This window comes from Capricornis sumatraensis, chromosome 20, assembly GCF_032405125.1.
Source record: "Capricornis sumatraensis isolate serow.1 chromosome 20, serow.2, whole genome shotgun sequence".
Classification (NCBI taxonomy): domain Eukaryota; kingdom Metazoa; phylum Chordata; class Mammalia; order Artiodactyla; family Bovidae; genus Capricornis; species Capricornis sumatraensis.
In genome coordinates this window covers 40,301,612-40,317,320 of record NC_091088.1, presented here as the reverse complement: position 1 = coordinate 40,317,320, position 15,709 = coordinate 40,301,612, and the positions used below count along the sequence as shown (strand labels likewise).

The window sequence follows — 15,709 nt, the reverse complement described above, 5'->3', positions numbered from 1 at the left end:
TCCCTTTGTGTTGGGGGCTTAGATGTGAGGGTATGGAGGATTGCGTGTCCCTCACCCCATGGGGCTTTGCAGTCTCCAGTTGTCTCAGAGACTAAGGAAACCCTCTAGGAATAAAGAATCTAATTGACATTATAGTTTATGGCACAAAACCTGTGGGACACTACACTCATGTTCAGAGCATTTTTCACAACAGCCAAAAGGTGGTAACAACCCAAATGTCCATCCATAGAAAAATAGAGAAACAGAATGTGGTATGTACATACAATGGAACATAATTCAGTCTTAAACAGGGATAAAATTCTGAAATATGCTACAACATGTGAAGACACGCGAAGTGAAAAAAGCCAGACACGAAAGGATAAATACTGTATGATTCCATTCACACAAAGCTCCTGAAATCCTCAAATTCATAGGCTAGGAAGTAGAATAGTGGGTAGCAGGGTTTGGGTGCATAGGAAGCTATTGTTAAATAGATGCTGAGTTTCAGTTTGGGATGATAAAAAAATTCTGGAGATGGATGATGATGATGATAGTGTAAATGTACTTAATGTCACTGAAATTAAAATGGTTAAAATGGTAAATTGCATGTTGTATATATTTTCCAAAAATAAAAAAATCTACAAAAAATTCCCAAATAAAACAAAAAACCTGTGGGATCAGTGAAGGTATGCCCAGGTTGCAAGAGAGACCAGAGAGTGAGGAGTCTGAATGCAACACCAAGACCTCACCCAGTGGACAAGTGAGCATGGAGTGTGGATGTCCTTAGAGGTGCACTCGAGACAGTGAAAAAAAAAGCCAGGTGTTCTGCAGCCCAGGCAACTTTGCAGCAGCTCTCCTTGACTGAGTGAGCAGCGCAGGCTCAGCCCAGCAGAGAGAAGCCAGTAGTGCTCCCTCCCTCCAAGGACTCAAATCAAGAAACCATCTGCTTCACCCAACTGTTTCACAGATGGACACAAATTCAGGGCAAGTCAACGTGTCTTTATTAAGGACTGTCTCTGTGGCCAGGCTTTGAAGGGGCCCTGGGAAAAATCGGTATGGAAAGGGGAGAAGATCCCCAGCTGTCAAAGCATCACTCCTTATAACATATAACCTGCCCAAGGCCTCAGTCCAATGTGAAAAGGCATAAGGTTGAGCAGGATGAATGGCAAACTGTTTGCAGTGGTGGGGCAGTGGCAATCTGAGTGGACTTCCCATAAGAAGTAGCTTGAAGCTGACCTTGATGGGTGGGAGAATTTGGAGAAGGAAGAGAAGCATTTGTTCTGAGTCTGGGTAGCTGGGCAGAATCTGGCAGAAAGGGCCTGGACTAATCCAGTGGTCAGTGAGATAGCTGGACATCATGGGATGTCAGGCTGAAGAGGGTGCTTCTGGGCCCCAAACAGGCTAAGGCTCTGTCATGGAAGGAATAGGGACCCTCTGCAGGACCTGGACTGGGGAGGGCCAGATGCTTGTCCCAGATATGTCCATGGCCAGTCTTCCCAAGGCCTGCATGGTGGGACAATCCCTAAGGCTCCCTCCTGCAGAGCCGTCCTCAGAATTGCCTTGCTTTTCAGGTCCTTAATTCTGGTGCAGCTTTTTCCAAAACGCCATCTTCTCCTCCTTGAGCATCACACCCACCCTTGTGGTTAAATCCAGCTGCAGGTACTTCTCATACTTGTTGTAGCGTGGCCAGTAGGGCAGCTTCCCACCATTGGGGTTTCTGCCAGGGAGGAAGGAGGGAGGATTATTTGAGCTCATCTTCATCTTGCCTCGTTCTGTTACTTTTCCCTCATTCACTTTCCCTTTGGGAGGTAGGGTTCAAGAAGGCCTTACAGAGATGATATTTAGACAGATCTTTAAGAAAGAGGAGGAAAAGTGTGGTGAGAGAGGACTTTGAGGAAGAGGGAACTGTATGTGTAAAGGATTGGAGGTATGAAAGCCCAGGGCTTTTGGAAGAAAGCACAAGTACAGGGTTAGGTGAAAATATACAGTGTGTCAAGAGAATAGTGTGGAGAGGAGATGAAACAGGAAGGATTTTGAAGACTTTTGTTCCAAGTGAAGGGGATGAGACTTTACCTGGGAACAAAGGGAAGCCATGAAGTTTTAAGTGGGTGACTTGGTCAAATGATATTTCAGAAAGCTCCCTTGAGTGTCACCAGGAGGATGGAGAGAAAGAAGACAGAACGCGGAGATGGAAACTAGTTGCAAGACTAGCCAAAGCTCAGCTCAGAAGTCATCTCTGCCAGGAAGCCACCCCTGCCCACCCCAGGTCGGTCAGACACCTCCTCTATGCTCTCATAGTGCCTTCTGCTCCCCCAACACAATTCTCATCATGCCAGATGGTAATTTAATATTTTTGTTAACCATTAATAGGCTGCTGGCAGTTGGGGATCATGTCTATGATACCCTTGAATTCCAGCTCCCAGTATTGAACTGGCCACAAAAAGGCGTATTGGCAGTGACTGTGGAATGCTTGAGTGAATGAAGGATGTGGTCATGGGACAAAGGTACATTCTAGGGACATTTAGGCCCGGGTGCCTTTTCTATGGGACACACAAGGACAAATATCTGAAACAGCTGACCGTTGGGTCTAGCGCTGGTAGGAAGACCACCCGCACGTATTGGGGGACCAGACTCACCCTGAGCGAGCAAAGTTGGCCCAGTATTTCATCATCTGGAGGCTCAGTGCCTTTTCCTTGCTTGAGGAATGGCCTGGAGGCAGAATGGAAGGTGGTGTTTAGAACAGAGCATGGGGTGGGGGCATCCCACCCCACTGCTTTCTTGCTGGGAGGCTTTCATTTGGGAGAGCATTCCAGATTAAGAATTTGCTAGTCAACTCCCTGTGGTCAGCCAGGGGTCGGAACACAAAGATGGAGAGATTAGACACCCAGCGGGGAGTCAGGTGGGGCTTCGGCACCTTTGGAGAAGGGACTTCCGAAGATGAAGCCGATCTCATCTCCGTGGTCTGCCCCATCAGTGCGGGGTTTTACGATAGTGCCAGGAGCATAGTGCTCAAACTCGTACAGGTAGACAGGGAAGCCAGCATCTAGGAACAAAGAACCCAATGAAAGTTGCTGAAAAAGTCTCAGCCCGGGCTTCTCATCCACCCCACACATCCCACCCACCTGCATCAAGCTCCCTTGGGCTTCAGAACCCAGGGAGCAGATTCGAATCCCACCTACACTACTCATTAGCCATGTGACCTGGGTCAAGACACCCAACCTCTCAGAGCTGCAAGTCCTCATCTGCAGACTAGGGACGTGAAAACAGTTCACGGGATTGTGGTAAGCCTTCCTCTTCCTTCCACTGAACCTCTCCTCTCTCTGTTTGGCACTTAAGATTCTTCAGTGTCTACCTTCTCCAGCCCCTCCTTTGACCTCTCACCCACGTGTTGCCCAAGCCTGGGTCAGCCTGGGCAGGATCTCCAAGATACCCCTATAGAGGCCTGTCCTTGCAGCCAGGAGACCTTCCCTGACCACCCTAGGCTGTTTCCTCTGGCCAAGGCCAGCCCTCCTCAGCCCTAAGGAATGGCCTCTCTCCTCTGCAGTTGACAGTATGCTGCCTCTTCTGTGACCGCTTGGAATTCTACATCAGCCCAGAGGTACAGAGAGGGTGAGTGAGTGATTGGCCAGCCCAGTGGCAAGCAGCACCAGTGGACAGGGCGTGGCCACTCTTGAGGACCCCACATACTGCGATGGTAGCGGGCAGCCTGCAGTGTGGAGTACACAAAGGTAGCATCCCCAGCTAGGTCCATCACATGTTCCTGTAGCATCTTCTGGTCATGACCATCCACATCACTCAGGTACTCTTCCATCACCAGTGGCAACTGCTCCTTGGTGACATTCTAGGTGGGGAAGTCACACCCACCCTGAGGTGTGGGGTGCCAGCTGGGTCAGAGGTAGGCACACCAGTGACTTGGATCCAGGCTTGGCACCCCCAGGAGTTTTTGGCCTGGGTGTAGGGGGATGAGGAGCCTCCTGGGAAGGTCTCCCTGTTTAACAATTCTTACCCCAGTGTTTTAGCTGCATGAGAACTGCCTGCTGTGTCCCCGAGGAAGTCTGGAGAGCCTTGCCCAGCAGCAGCCACCTGATCCCATGCAAAACCCCAGGCCCCCCCAAGGAATACCTCTGTCCTGGCCGGGAACCCTTTGTGGAGAGCAGCTACTAGGTAAAAATAGGGAGGCTGCCGCGTCCAACCAAGCAGAGCACACGTGACAGCACGGCCCCTCACCAACAGGGTGCTGGTACTCCAGAGCAGCTTGCTGATGGTTTCTTTCCTCAGATGGCTCATCGGCAACTTCATGATCTGCTCCACAAGGCAAGGGCCCAGGCGTAGGCCAGGCCCAAACATTAGGAAGGATTCCAGCTGTGCTACATCAGGCCCCAAGGCTCTTCTCAGAGCAGAAGTGCCCATGACCCTTTCCCGCACTCCTGCTCCCAACCTCTCCATCACTAACTTGGTTTGGAGCTGCAGTGGGGGCTGGGAGGGCCCTCCTGAGCTCGGGCATCTGCCCTGATCCACCCAGGGGGCAAGGGAGGGATCCAGGATGTATAGCCGCCTAGAGGGGAACGAATGGATATGAGGACCCATTCACACTATGAGCTAAAGATTTTGGGCCCCCAAACCTCCAAGAGACTTCTCTCCCTCTCCCCATTCCTGTACAGTTCCTACTGCACAGGGACTGCAGGAGGCTCCCAAGCTCTTGGGCATCCCCAGAGAGACCTCTGGGATCTGACCTGGTACCCAGCACTGCTCAAGAGGCATCCTCTCCTACCCCTACTGTGATGGGCATCCCTCTTCTTCACTTACAAAAGGCAAGAGCCAGTTGAACTCCAGACTGTTGACACCCAAAAGGTAAGGCACAGGTGCAACCTGCCCCTGAGTCAGGAGCACAATAGGGTTGTCTTGGAACACTACACCGTCCACCACGGGGCTCATGAACCACACAATCTATAAGGCAAGGGGGTTTCCAGCCAATCCTTCCTGTTACCCTCCTAGGACCCCGTTGGTCTAAGACATCAGCTCAGCAAGTTCCAGAAATTACTCTAGCTATATACGCTTTGATTGGGAAAAAGCTGGGGCTCAGTGAACCTGGTGAGAGAACCAGGCTACTCAGACTCAGGATTCCCCCATCTCCCATCCCTCAGCTGACACCAAGAGGTATTCACATAGTGCATTCACTCATCTCTTGAAAATCTTTGCTAAGACTTCTCTTTTCCTTCTATTTAAAATCCTACCCCTCCCAACATGCCCAACCTCCTGACTCTCCTCCTTTTGTTTCCATTAACTTATCACCTCTTAAAGAAGTGAATAATTAATTTATTTATAGTGTTTATTGTCTGCCCCCAGTGGAACATCCGCCCTGTGAAGGAATTTTGGCCTGAGTATCCTAAGTGTCTGGCTCACAGGAGAGGTTCAGACAGAATGGGGCCTGCTCACCTTTTGAGGGTCTTCCTGGGAGTGCAGTTTGAAGAATCTCTGTGGGAAGAGAAGAAGATGGGACTAAAGGGACTCTTCTGAGGCATGATGCCGGGAGTGGCTGGGTACCAGGTCAGAAGGATGCAGGCAGCTGGGTCAGAGGCCCGAAGGAAGTTCCACGTACCATCTTCTGGGAAACACGCATCACCTCAGCCCCTGATAGTGTTCTCAGGCAGTCTACCAGAATCTTTGTGCTGTTGTGATTGCAGCCTGCCAGCTGGGCAATCTTCTGTGAAGAGAAGAGGTGCTTGAGGGTGTGCCCATCCTGCCTCCCTTGCTGAACCTTAGGAGAGAGGAGACACTCACCTTGGCCACCTTCAGTGGATCAGGAGTGATGAAGATCTGGAATACTGCAGTGCCACTCTGGGAAATGGCCCGATGGAAGAGACCCCGGGCTAGGGGTGATGTCATCTGCAGGGGGAGGGGAGTGGCAGCCATGACACGCACAAATGGGGACCACTTGGGCAGTTTGGGGTGCCTTTCTGGCCTGGCGGGGCTGCTTGAAGGGGCCCAGAGAGGGCAGAAGCAAGGAGGGAGACAGGAGTTCTGGGTTGGAGTCCTCAATCTAGAGCCTGAGCCTTCCACTCTCTGGGCATCCATGTCCTGGTCTGTGGAATGGCCACAGGGGTCCCCCAGGGCATCTGGTGTTGTTGCAGTGGTTCTGCTGGTGTAAAAAACCAAAAGGGCCTCCCCTCTGCTACTGGGCTAGGGATATGGGAAGGGGACCCTATGGTTCCCATGACCCCAGTTACCTGCGCTGATAGCTCTTAGCCTTCCCCTGCTACCCAGGTTGGAGAGAACAACCATATATGGGACCCCCATCCTGTCTCCTGGGCACCTCAGACTTCATGTGCCCCAAACTTACTCCAGCCACTCCCCATCTGGGTGTTGTCTCTTACCTACACCATCTGCCTGGGCCTTCCCTCCCTCCTATGGTCATCTGCATGCTGCAGTTGGCCCTGTCCTGACTATTTGGCCTCCTGCATCGCTCCTCTACTGTCCATCCTTCCTGCTTCTTTTTCAGAACTAGCCCCCATTAGATATAACATCCCTCACCCCAAGCTGGACTCCAAGCCTGTTTGTGCTTCATTTTAACCCAGATCCAGCAGACAGAGCCAACTCTAAAGGCACATCTGATTGTGTCACTCTCCTGCTTAAAATATTTGCCTGCTCTCCAATGCATTTTCAATAAAGTTGCTTAACTTCTCTGGGCCTCACTTTCTTCCTCTGTAGAGTGGAGAACACTTCTCTTTTTGTAGAGTGCAGAAAGGGAATACTCCTCTTTTTGGATTGTTGAGGTAATTCAATGAATGAATACGTGTAAGGTGCTTAGAAAATGGACTGGCACACGGAATGTGCTCAAGTGTTTGAGTGTTATTACTGTGGCCCATGAGGTCCTGTGTGATGTGGTCCCCGCTGATTGCCCAGCCACATGACCCTCACAGGGCACCTGACTTACCCTCAAACTCTAGGTCAGCAGTACCCCAGAAGTCGCCCAGTCTCTAACCTAAGCCTGACTCCAATGCCTGATCGGTGGCCCCAACCCTGCCCAGAGGGCTCATAGTGGTCTCTGTTTGGGGCATAGACCTCTGGGGGAATGTGGAGAGGCAGGAAGTGCTGGATGATCTTTCTGGCCCACCACATTCATAGTCTTAGCATTGCCCTTTCTGGGCTGGCTTGGTTTCCTCCCTGAATGGAACAGATATCCTTGGTTGTGAGGGGTGGTACCCATGGCAGTGGTGAGGGCAGGTCTGTGGATTGGAATGTTCTTGTATACCAAATCTGCACAAGTATATGTGCAGAACCCGTAGGCCACGCGGTCCTGCGACTGTGCTTAGGTCTATCTGGGCATTGCACTCACCAATCCCGAGATGCACATGGCCCCTGATGACTGGCCGAATAAAGTCACGCAGCCTGGGTCTCCGCCGAAGGCTTCGATGTTCTTCTGCACCCAGCGCAGAGCCGCAATCTGGTCCAGCAGCGCCCAGTTCCCGCGCGCTTGGCTGTCCCCAGTGCTGAGAGCGCGGGGCTCACTATCAGGGTCAGGAGCCCCAACGCCTGGGTGCTGGGGAGCCTCGCGCCTTGCTTGGCCCTGTTCCTCAGAGACTGGGTCTGACCACCGCATCTCCTTCCTTATAATTGGGCGCCGCCCCATTGAGCGGTAGCGAGCACCTGCCAGTCTGCTCCAAGTATTAGACCTGCCACGCCCCTCATGAGGACACGGCCCATAGACCACGCCCCCATTCTTCCACCCAATCCTCACCTCCTCCGCCCTTAGCCCAAGAGCCGAGGAGGCCCCGCCCCTGGCCCCAGGCGCAGGTTTCCGGTCCCGCCCACCTGAGGAAGCCCAAGATGCCGAGCCTGTGCTGCAGAACCACGACCACCACTTTCTCCCGGGCAGCCAATTCGGAGCCATCGTACGTGGAAGCGGAACCCACGAGGAAGGCGCCTCCTGGGAACCAGATCATCACCTGGGCGAGAAGGGTTGAGGCCTGAGCGGGACAGTGGGGTGCTTGAGTGGGATGGTGTGTGGTTGAAGGCTGAGTACTCACGGGCTGCAGAGGGTCCCCGCGCGCTCGCACTGGCGCGTGCACATTCAGGTACAGACAGTCCTCATTGAAGTGTAGCCATTTATATTGCTTGTGTGTGTTGAAATACATGGAGGTGACCTGCCCCCAGGACTCCTGGAGGCACCTGTGGACACGATGTGAGTTGGGGTCCAGCACCGTGGTGATATTGGGGAGACTGGTTTCAACCTAGGTTCCAGTAGTGAGGGACTAGAATCCAAAGCAAAATTTAGGCAATGTGTGTGTGTGTGTGCAAAATTTAGGCAATGTGTGTGTGTGTGTGTGTGTGTGTGTGTGTGTGTGTGTGTGTGTGTGTGTGTGTGTACCCTGTCCTAGCAGTCTCCGCTAACATTAGGTCCAGGGGTGAGAGGCAGGTTGGCATTCGCTGCCTTGCACCTTGGTGTGCCTCTTCCCAAGGAAGGAAGCAGTTCCCTGCTCCTGTTGGAGACCTGTTAGTGCTATCAAGCTAGAAACCTGGGTGCCCTGAGCACCTCCTTTCTTACATGCCCTGTCCTCCCCTCAGTCTCTATTCTGACTCCAGAACAACTTTTGAGTAGGCCCCCTCTGTTCACTTCAAGGCTGCTGTCCTGTGAAAGCCACCATCACTCTGGCCAGGACTCTACCCCTGCCTCTTCACTCCCCTCCAACTCATCCTCCACTCCCTGGCCGGAAAGGTTGACAGACAACACAAATCTGACCATGTCACTCCCCTCCTTATTACCCTCCCTGGTTCCTCCTGCCCCCAGGATAAAGTCTAGGTTCACCCACACTGACCTAGGCTCTCCTTCCCATCTAGTCATCTCCTCGCAGTCACTCTTTGCTCCAAATACAGATGACCTCTTGCCTCCCACCTCCAAGCCCCCATGCCTCTATTCTCTCTACCAAATGCCTTCTCCTCTGCCCAGAAAGCTCCTACTCACATTTAAGCTCCAGCTTATGTGTGTCTCTGCTGGGCACTTTCCCCTCTGGGCATCCCAAACCTCTATACACTACTAACTATAATATTGGCTTGGAGTAATTTTGATTGGTTGTTTTTGCTTCCAAAGGGTAGGGATGAAGATGTGTTCATCTGATTCCTGGCACTTGGCCCTGTGCCTATGCATTATATAGATCTGGGGCTGTCAGGCCATCTTGCCTTCCCACCATGCTGGCCCAGCCCTGGAGATGGCTATTCTTATAACAGGTGGGGCTGGGCACATTTGACTGGATGCAGGAACCCTGTCTACCTACTCCTCTGTTCCCTTCTCTTGTTCCAGCCTGTCTTCACTGTGTGTATGTGAGTTTTTGTAGGTGTAATTCATCCCCTCCTCCCTAACCCTAGATCATCACCTGTTCCTTTTCAGTCCTTCCCCACAGCGTTTCAACATACCTATCCTCTACTACCCACCTTCTCCAGCAACTAATCTATCTCTCTCTTCCCCTCAAGGCCAAACTTTTCAATAGATTTTCTTTTCCTCCACACCTACCAGCCTGTCCAAGATCACCAGTAGGCAACTTGTCTCTCTCTATATAAATTGTCTTTGTTTGACTTCTCAGCAGCAGCTAATGTTGGTGTTAGGATCAGTTCAGCTCAGTAGCTCAGTCATGTCCGACTGTGCAACCCCATGGACTGCAGCACACCAGGCCTCCCTGTCCATCACCAACTTCTGGAATTTACTCAAACTCATGTCCATTGAGTTGGTGATGCCATCCAACCATCTCGTCCTCTGTAGTCCCCTTCTCCTCCTGCCTTCAATCTTTCCCAGCACAAGGTCTTTCCCAATGAGTCGGTTCTTCACATCAGGTGGCTAAAGTATTGGAATTTCAGCTTCAGCATCAGTCCTTCCAATGAATATTCAGGACTGATTTCCTTTAGGATGGACTGGTTGGATCTACTTACAGTCCAAGGGACTCTCAAGAGTCTTCTCCAACACCACAGTTCAAAAGCATCACTTCTTCGGCACTCAGCTTTTTTTATGCTGTCCAATAAATCACATCCAGCATCCCAGCAGGAAGGCCAGGGCTCTTAGAGCCTAGAACTGGGATTATAAGCATTTGAGGCCTCTGTCTCCAACCTGCCACTAAACCCATTCCCGTCAAAGTCACCAATGACTTCCATCTTGCTAAATCTCTCCCATCATCTTACTTGCCCTGGTAGCCCCTCTGTATGGTTGACCATTCTCTGCTTCTTCAGAGCTTTCCTTCTCTGTTGTTCAGTCACCAAGTCATGTCTTATTCTTTGTGACCCTGTGGACTACAGCACGCCAGGCTCCTCTGTCTTCCACTGTCTCCCGAAGTTTGTTCAGATTCATGCCCATCGAGTTGGTGATGCCATCCAACCATCTCATCCTCTGCCACCTGCCTTCCTTCTCGGCTTCTGTAATCCCACTCTCCTGGTTTTCCTGCCACCTCATGGGTGACTCCTTCTCTTCTCTCCGGCCTCAGCAGGAGAATGCCCCAGGCCTCAATCCTCATTTCTCTTTTCAGTCTGATTTTTCTTTCCTGAGCTGATGTCCTTCAGGCCTAGGGCTTCACACCACTGACATTCTGATGACTAGTCTCCTTCCAGCTCCCTTTGTCCAAACCATCTATTCCACATCTCCACATGGATATCTATTAGACATGCCAAACCTAACACCCCAAAATGAACTCTTGTTTTGCCCAAACCTGCTCTTCCCCTAGTTTTCTCCATTTAGGTAAATTGTGCCTCTATTCGCCTTGCTGCTCTGCCCCCAAACTAGTCATTATCCTTGATTATTCTTCTTTCCTTGTGACTCACATCCAATTCTTCAGAAAATCCTGTCAATTTTACCTTCAAAATAAATCTAGAGCCTGACTACTCCCTCCCACCTCCACTGTAACTACCCTGGTCAAAGCCATCATCTCTGCAAGAGCTTTCTTTCTCCCTGTTCTCCCCTTAATTACCACCCCACAATCTGTTCTAAATTATCCACAAATTCTTACACCTGACATTCTGTGTTTCAAACAGCCAGTGGCCAATATTCCCACAACTGACACCCGGATGTTTATGCACGGGATACCCCAATCTCGAAACTCTTGATCCTCAGTGTTCCAGCAACGGTTTTTCCATGTTCTGTCACCTGACCCATGGAGTTCCGAATAACACTCACACAATGTTCAGAATGTCTAGGCTTCTCTCAGTGATGGCCAGTAGTTTAACAACCGGCACCTCAGTGTTCCAGTAACAGTCAATCATGTTCTAACATCCTGTTTTTTAACAACTAGATACCCAAGTAGTTGTAGTTTTTTATATCACCTGACGCCCAGGTTCTCATAGTAGACATTTTTCTAAATCCAGTATTTTATCCAACCAATGCTGAACAGTGTTAATATTCATCACAGAATGTTCTGGACAGTGCGTTACTCAATGGTCTGAATGAACAGTAAATATACTTGTTCTTGGTTAACTGCCAAGCCCAGTGCTTCAAAGGGCAGTCATTGTCCCAACATGCTCATGTGACTCAGGCCCAGCTAGGGGTTGCATTAGGACCCTGGGACATTGAAACTGCAACTGACTCCAGGTTTCCCCATATTCTGCAGTGAAGGGCTGGGGGTGACGTGTGGGCTTCTTAGGTTTAAGCACCGAGGAAGAGGGGAGAGCTCAGGGTTCTGTGTGTGTGTGGGTACTGTTCCTCACACATATTCAGGGAAACTCAGCTCCCCAGCAAGTCCTGGGGGCACAGTCAGTAGGCACCTCCTCTTTGCCTGGAGCCTTCCCACAAGAGGATAAAAAACAGCCTCATCAGTGCCTTAAATACCATCTAGACCAGCTACTTCATTATATAGATTTGGAAACTGAGGCCCAGAATGGTCCCCAGGCTTGCCTGTGGCCACACAGTGCACTCTTCAGTGAGTTGTTCAAACCCTGGCCCAGAAGCGGGCATGGGTTCACCACCTTGCTTGGGATCTGCCCACCACCCAGCCCACAGTCCTCTGGTTCTTACACAGGGGCATAGGTGGTAGCATCTCTGATTCCTTTCCAGGGCTCTGGGGGTTCTGGGGCAGCGAATCTGCGGGCACCCACAGGAGGTCTGGAGAAGGGAACTCCTAGGAAGACATTGATGGGCGTCTTCCCCACGTGTATCTGCTTTCCTCGGAGTGTCCCATATTTGGTATCTGCTAGAGGCTCCTTGGTGTGCAAGGCACCTAGAAAGAGAAGAGAAGGGTCACCCTGGACATCAGAAACACCTTAACCCATCTGCCACAGCACCAGCTTGAAACTTTTCACAATTGTGTCATTGCCTACTTCTTTTGTGTTCCTCTTAGGAATTTTATCTAGTGTATTTGATTTAAGATATCAAAGCTATGTTTGTTTGTTTTTCCCCTTCCTGAAGCACCCCTGTCATTTCTTTCTCCTCCTCCCCCTTTATCAAAACTAAAATTTTGGGGAATTTCCTGATGGTCCAGTGCTAGAACTCTGCACTCTTACTGCCAAGGGCCCAGGCTCAATCCCTGGCTGGGGAACTAAGATCTCACAAGCCAAATGGTCAAAAACCAAAACAAAAAGCTGAATTTTTCTGTGCCCTGGTTCCCTGGGGGCTCACCCTACAAAATGACAGAAAGCAAATCTAATCAAAATATTATCAAACTTGATTGGGCATTAGAATCCTCTGGAGAAATCATCAGGAAATTCAGATTCCTAGGTCCCATTCTACATCCTCTGAAAGAGAATCTCAGGTCGCATCAGGAAATTAGATTTTCAATCCCTTCTAGGAGATTTTGATGCAACTCATTTTTTGAATAGCATTGATACAGCTGAGTGCCAAAGGATTGATGCTTTCGAGCTGTGGAGCTGGAGAAGACTCTTGGGAATCCCTTGTACTGCAAGGAGATCAAACCAGTCAATCCTAAAGGAAATCAACCCTGAATGTTCATTGGAAGGACTGATGCTGAAGCTGAAGCTCCAATACTTTGGCCACCTGATGCGAAGAGCTGACTCACTGGAAAAGACCTGATGCTGGGAAAGACTGGAGGCAATAGGAGAAGGGAGTGGCAGAGGATGAGGTGGTTAGATAGCATCACTGACTCAGTGGACTCAATGGACATGAATTTGAGCAAACTCTGGGAGACAGTGGAGGACAGAGGAGCCTGGCGTGCTGCAGTCAGGCAGCAAAGAGGGATCGAAAAGAGTTCGACATGACTGAGCAACTGAACAACAACAATTGGTGTGACAAGAACACACCCTCACACCCCAGCTGCAGGTGGCCTCTCTGCCCACGTACCCAGGTTTTACATAAGCAATATCTGGGCGCAAAGAATTGGCTGCAATAGTGACCCTTCAAACACGGAGTTATGCCAGTGAGGGGAAAGGACCATCTCAAACCTCCTCTGTGTGTGTGTGTGTGTGTGTGTGTGTGTCGTCCCTTGCAACTTACGAGGCCCTTTTACATGGTCCTCTCATGTAGGCTTCTCAATGGCTCTTGGAGGAGTGGGGTGGGGCCTTGAGGCCCAGAGATGGTTAGTGACCAGCTTGAGATCTCATAGCACAGAGCCAGGAGGTCAGTATCTATCGTATTACTCAGATTTGCCCTAAATTCTGGGTCCAATCATGATTGAATAGCTGATGACTATGATTGACTGATCTTTTATTATAGCTTGGCACTCTGCCAAACACTTTTATGCTATCTCACCTCATCTGCCTAAAAAAATTTATTAGGTAACTGTTTTGTAGTTTCCTACTACACAAATGTGGAAATGGAGGTTCAAAGGGGTATATAACTTGTCCAAGGTGACACAGACTGTCTCACATCAGAGCTGTGCTTTAAACAATAATGTTTTACTGTCCTCACCCCAGCCTCTGGGAGCACCTAAGCATGTGACAGAGTGCTCTAAACCCCTGGATCAGAGCTGATGAGGAGTGCTCCTGGTCCTAACTCTGCTACCCCGAGGCAATACATAAGCACTTATGAAAACAATATTCCATGTTTTTGGAAGTCATAAAACACTAATTAAAACCAAGAGTTACAATTTCTACCTAATAAAAACAATGGCACCTCGACTTCCCTGGCAGTTCAGTGGTTAAGACTCTGTGCTTCTAATGCAGGGGGGTGTTGTTCCATCCCTGGTCAAGGAACTAAGGTCCCACATGCTTTGCAGTCAAAAAACCAAAAAGATAAAACAGGAGCAATATTGTAACAGTAAACACTTGAAAAATGGTCCACATTCAAAAAAAAAAAGAAATCTTAAAAAAATGATAGCACTCAATTCTGGCAAAGATGCAATGAAAAGAACACTCACATATGCTGTTGGTGGAAGATAAATTGATACACCACCTCAAAAAAATAATTTGGCAAAATGTATAAGAGCCATAAAATGTTCACATGCTTTGACTCAGTAATTCCTCTCTAGGTCCACCCTTATGAAAATAGTCAGAAATGCACTAAAATAAAGACTTTCTGAATCACAGTCATACTTGCCATAGTGAGGGCAAGAAGCATTATTTGTATCTGGGGATCAGCAAAAGTAAATGTAATTATGAACTCAAGTTATAAACTCTTTATGCATGCCCTTAAGTGAAAAAAAAGAATAAAATTGTTTAAGTGCTTATATCACAGCTATATACAAATATGCAATAAAAAGATTAACAGACAATGTGCCAGAATGCCAAAAGTTGTTTTAGCAAAGTTTCAAGTTAAAAAAATTTTTTAATGTGGGGACTTCCCTGGCAGTCCAGTGGTTAAGACTTTCACTTCCACTGCAGAGGGCTCGGGTTTGATTCCTAGCTGGGGAGCTAAGTTCCTGCATGAAACCAAGAAAAAAAAAAGAATGTGTTAATATGGGCAAAACTAAATTATGATAGCCATCAGAATGGTGGTGGTTACTTTGAGGATATGACTGGGAAGGTACATGTCAGATGTTGGAAATGTTCTAGATCTTTTTTTGTTTTTTTGACCTTGCCTCATGTTATGTGGGATCTTAGTTCCCTGACCAGGAATGGAACCCACCCCACTGCATTGTTGCACAGAGTATTAACCGCTGGACCACCAGAGAAGTCCTGAAATGTTCTAGATCTTGATCTGGTTGGCGGTTACATGATGATTTTATATACACACATACACTTATATATATATATACTAACATAATAAGAATTTTAAACAGTATTAATTATATAAAGAATATAAGTGTACAGTTATAAACATAAAGTTATGTAAATTATAAGATATATTTTATAAAAATATAAATATAAATGTCCATGCTCCCAGCTGCCCACCACGCCCATCCACCCGGATCTCTAAATGTCCCTACCCTGCTACCCTGAGGAGAGGTTGATTTGGGGGCCTCTCCCTATGGCCTATGTCCCTCTTGAACCAGGGAAGGGTGGGGGCTTACCCCAGGCTGTCTGCACCACCAGAAGGAGGGTGAGGCTCAAACACAGAATCCAATTCATTCTCCAGCCAGCCAGCTCCTGCCACAGTCTGGGATGATGTCCACCCCGCAGATGTCAGATGGTGGGTGAGTCTGCGGCAAGCTGGGCAGTCCAACTTCTATCTTCTTTTAATTATCAATAGAAGGTGAGAGGGTGGGAGAAATTGTAACTAGCTCTCCCATCAACCCACAGCCTTATCTCTGCCTTGGGGTGATAAGTCACTGTCAACGATCTTGGCTGTTCGAAAAACAGACCAATCCCTTTGCAGTTTGCTCATCTGTGCAATGGGCTTAAAGTTGAGGTAGTGTGAGTTAAGCACTGA

At 49.1% G+C, this 15,709-nt stretch overlaps 1 protein-coding gene across 1 annotated transcript; it reads right to left on the bottom strand.

The window, feature by feature from the left end:
* Positions 1-1,554: 1,554 nt before the first annotated feature.
* CES4A (carboxylesterase 4A) lies at positions 1,555-15,408 on the bottom strand. Its single transcript, XM_068992930.1, has 14 exons — positions 15,351-15,408; positions 11,966-12,167; positions 8,007-8,148; positions 7,792-7,925; positions 7,316-7,469; positions 5,761-5,865; positions 5,579-5,683; positions 5,416-5,454; positions 4,786-4,926; positions 4,207-4,281; positions 3,667-3,820; positions 2,894-3,022; positions 2,616-2,688; positions 1,555-1,696 (listed from the first exon to the last, which is right to left on the bottom strand). Exons 1-14 carry the CDS (start codon positions 15,406-15,408, stop codon positions 1,555-1,557), a joined length of 1,653 nt encoding a protein of 550 aa, XP_068849031.1.
* Positions 15,409-15,709: the final 301 nt, after the last annotated feature.

What these genes read in the sequence shown, in the direction of transcription:
- CES4A (XM_068992930.1), bottom strand. Translation starts at nt 15,408, where the DNA reads ATGAATTGGATTCTGTGTTTGAGCCTCACCCTCCTTCTGGTGGTGCAG. An exon ending in CCCAGGAAGACCCTCAAAAG is followed by an intron (nt 4,927 to 5,415) that starts GTGAGCAGGCCC and finishes CTTGCCTTATAG; the next exon opens with ATTGTGTGGTTCATGAGCCC. An exon ending in GGAGTACCAGCACCCTGTTG is followed by an intron (nt 3,821 to 4,206) that starts GTGAGGGGCCGT and finishes TTCCCCACCTAG; the next exon opens with AATGTCACCAAGGAGCAGTT.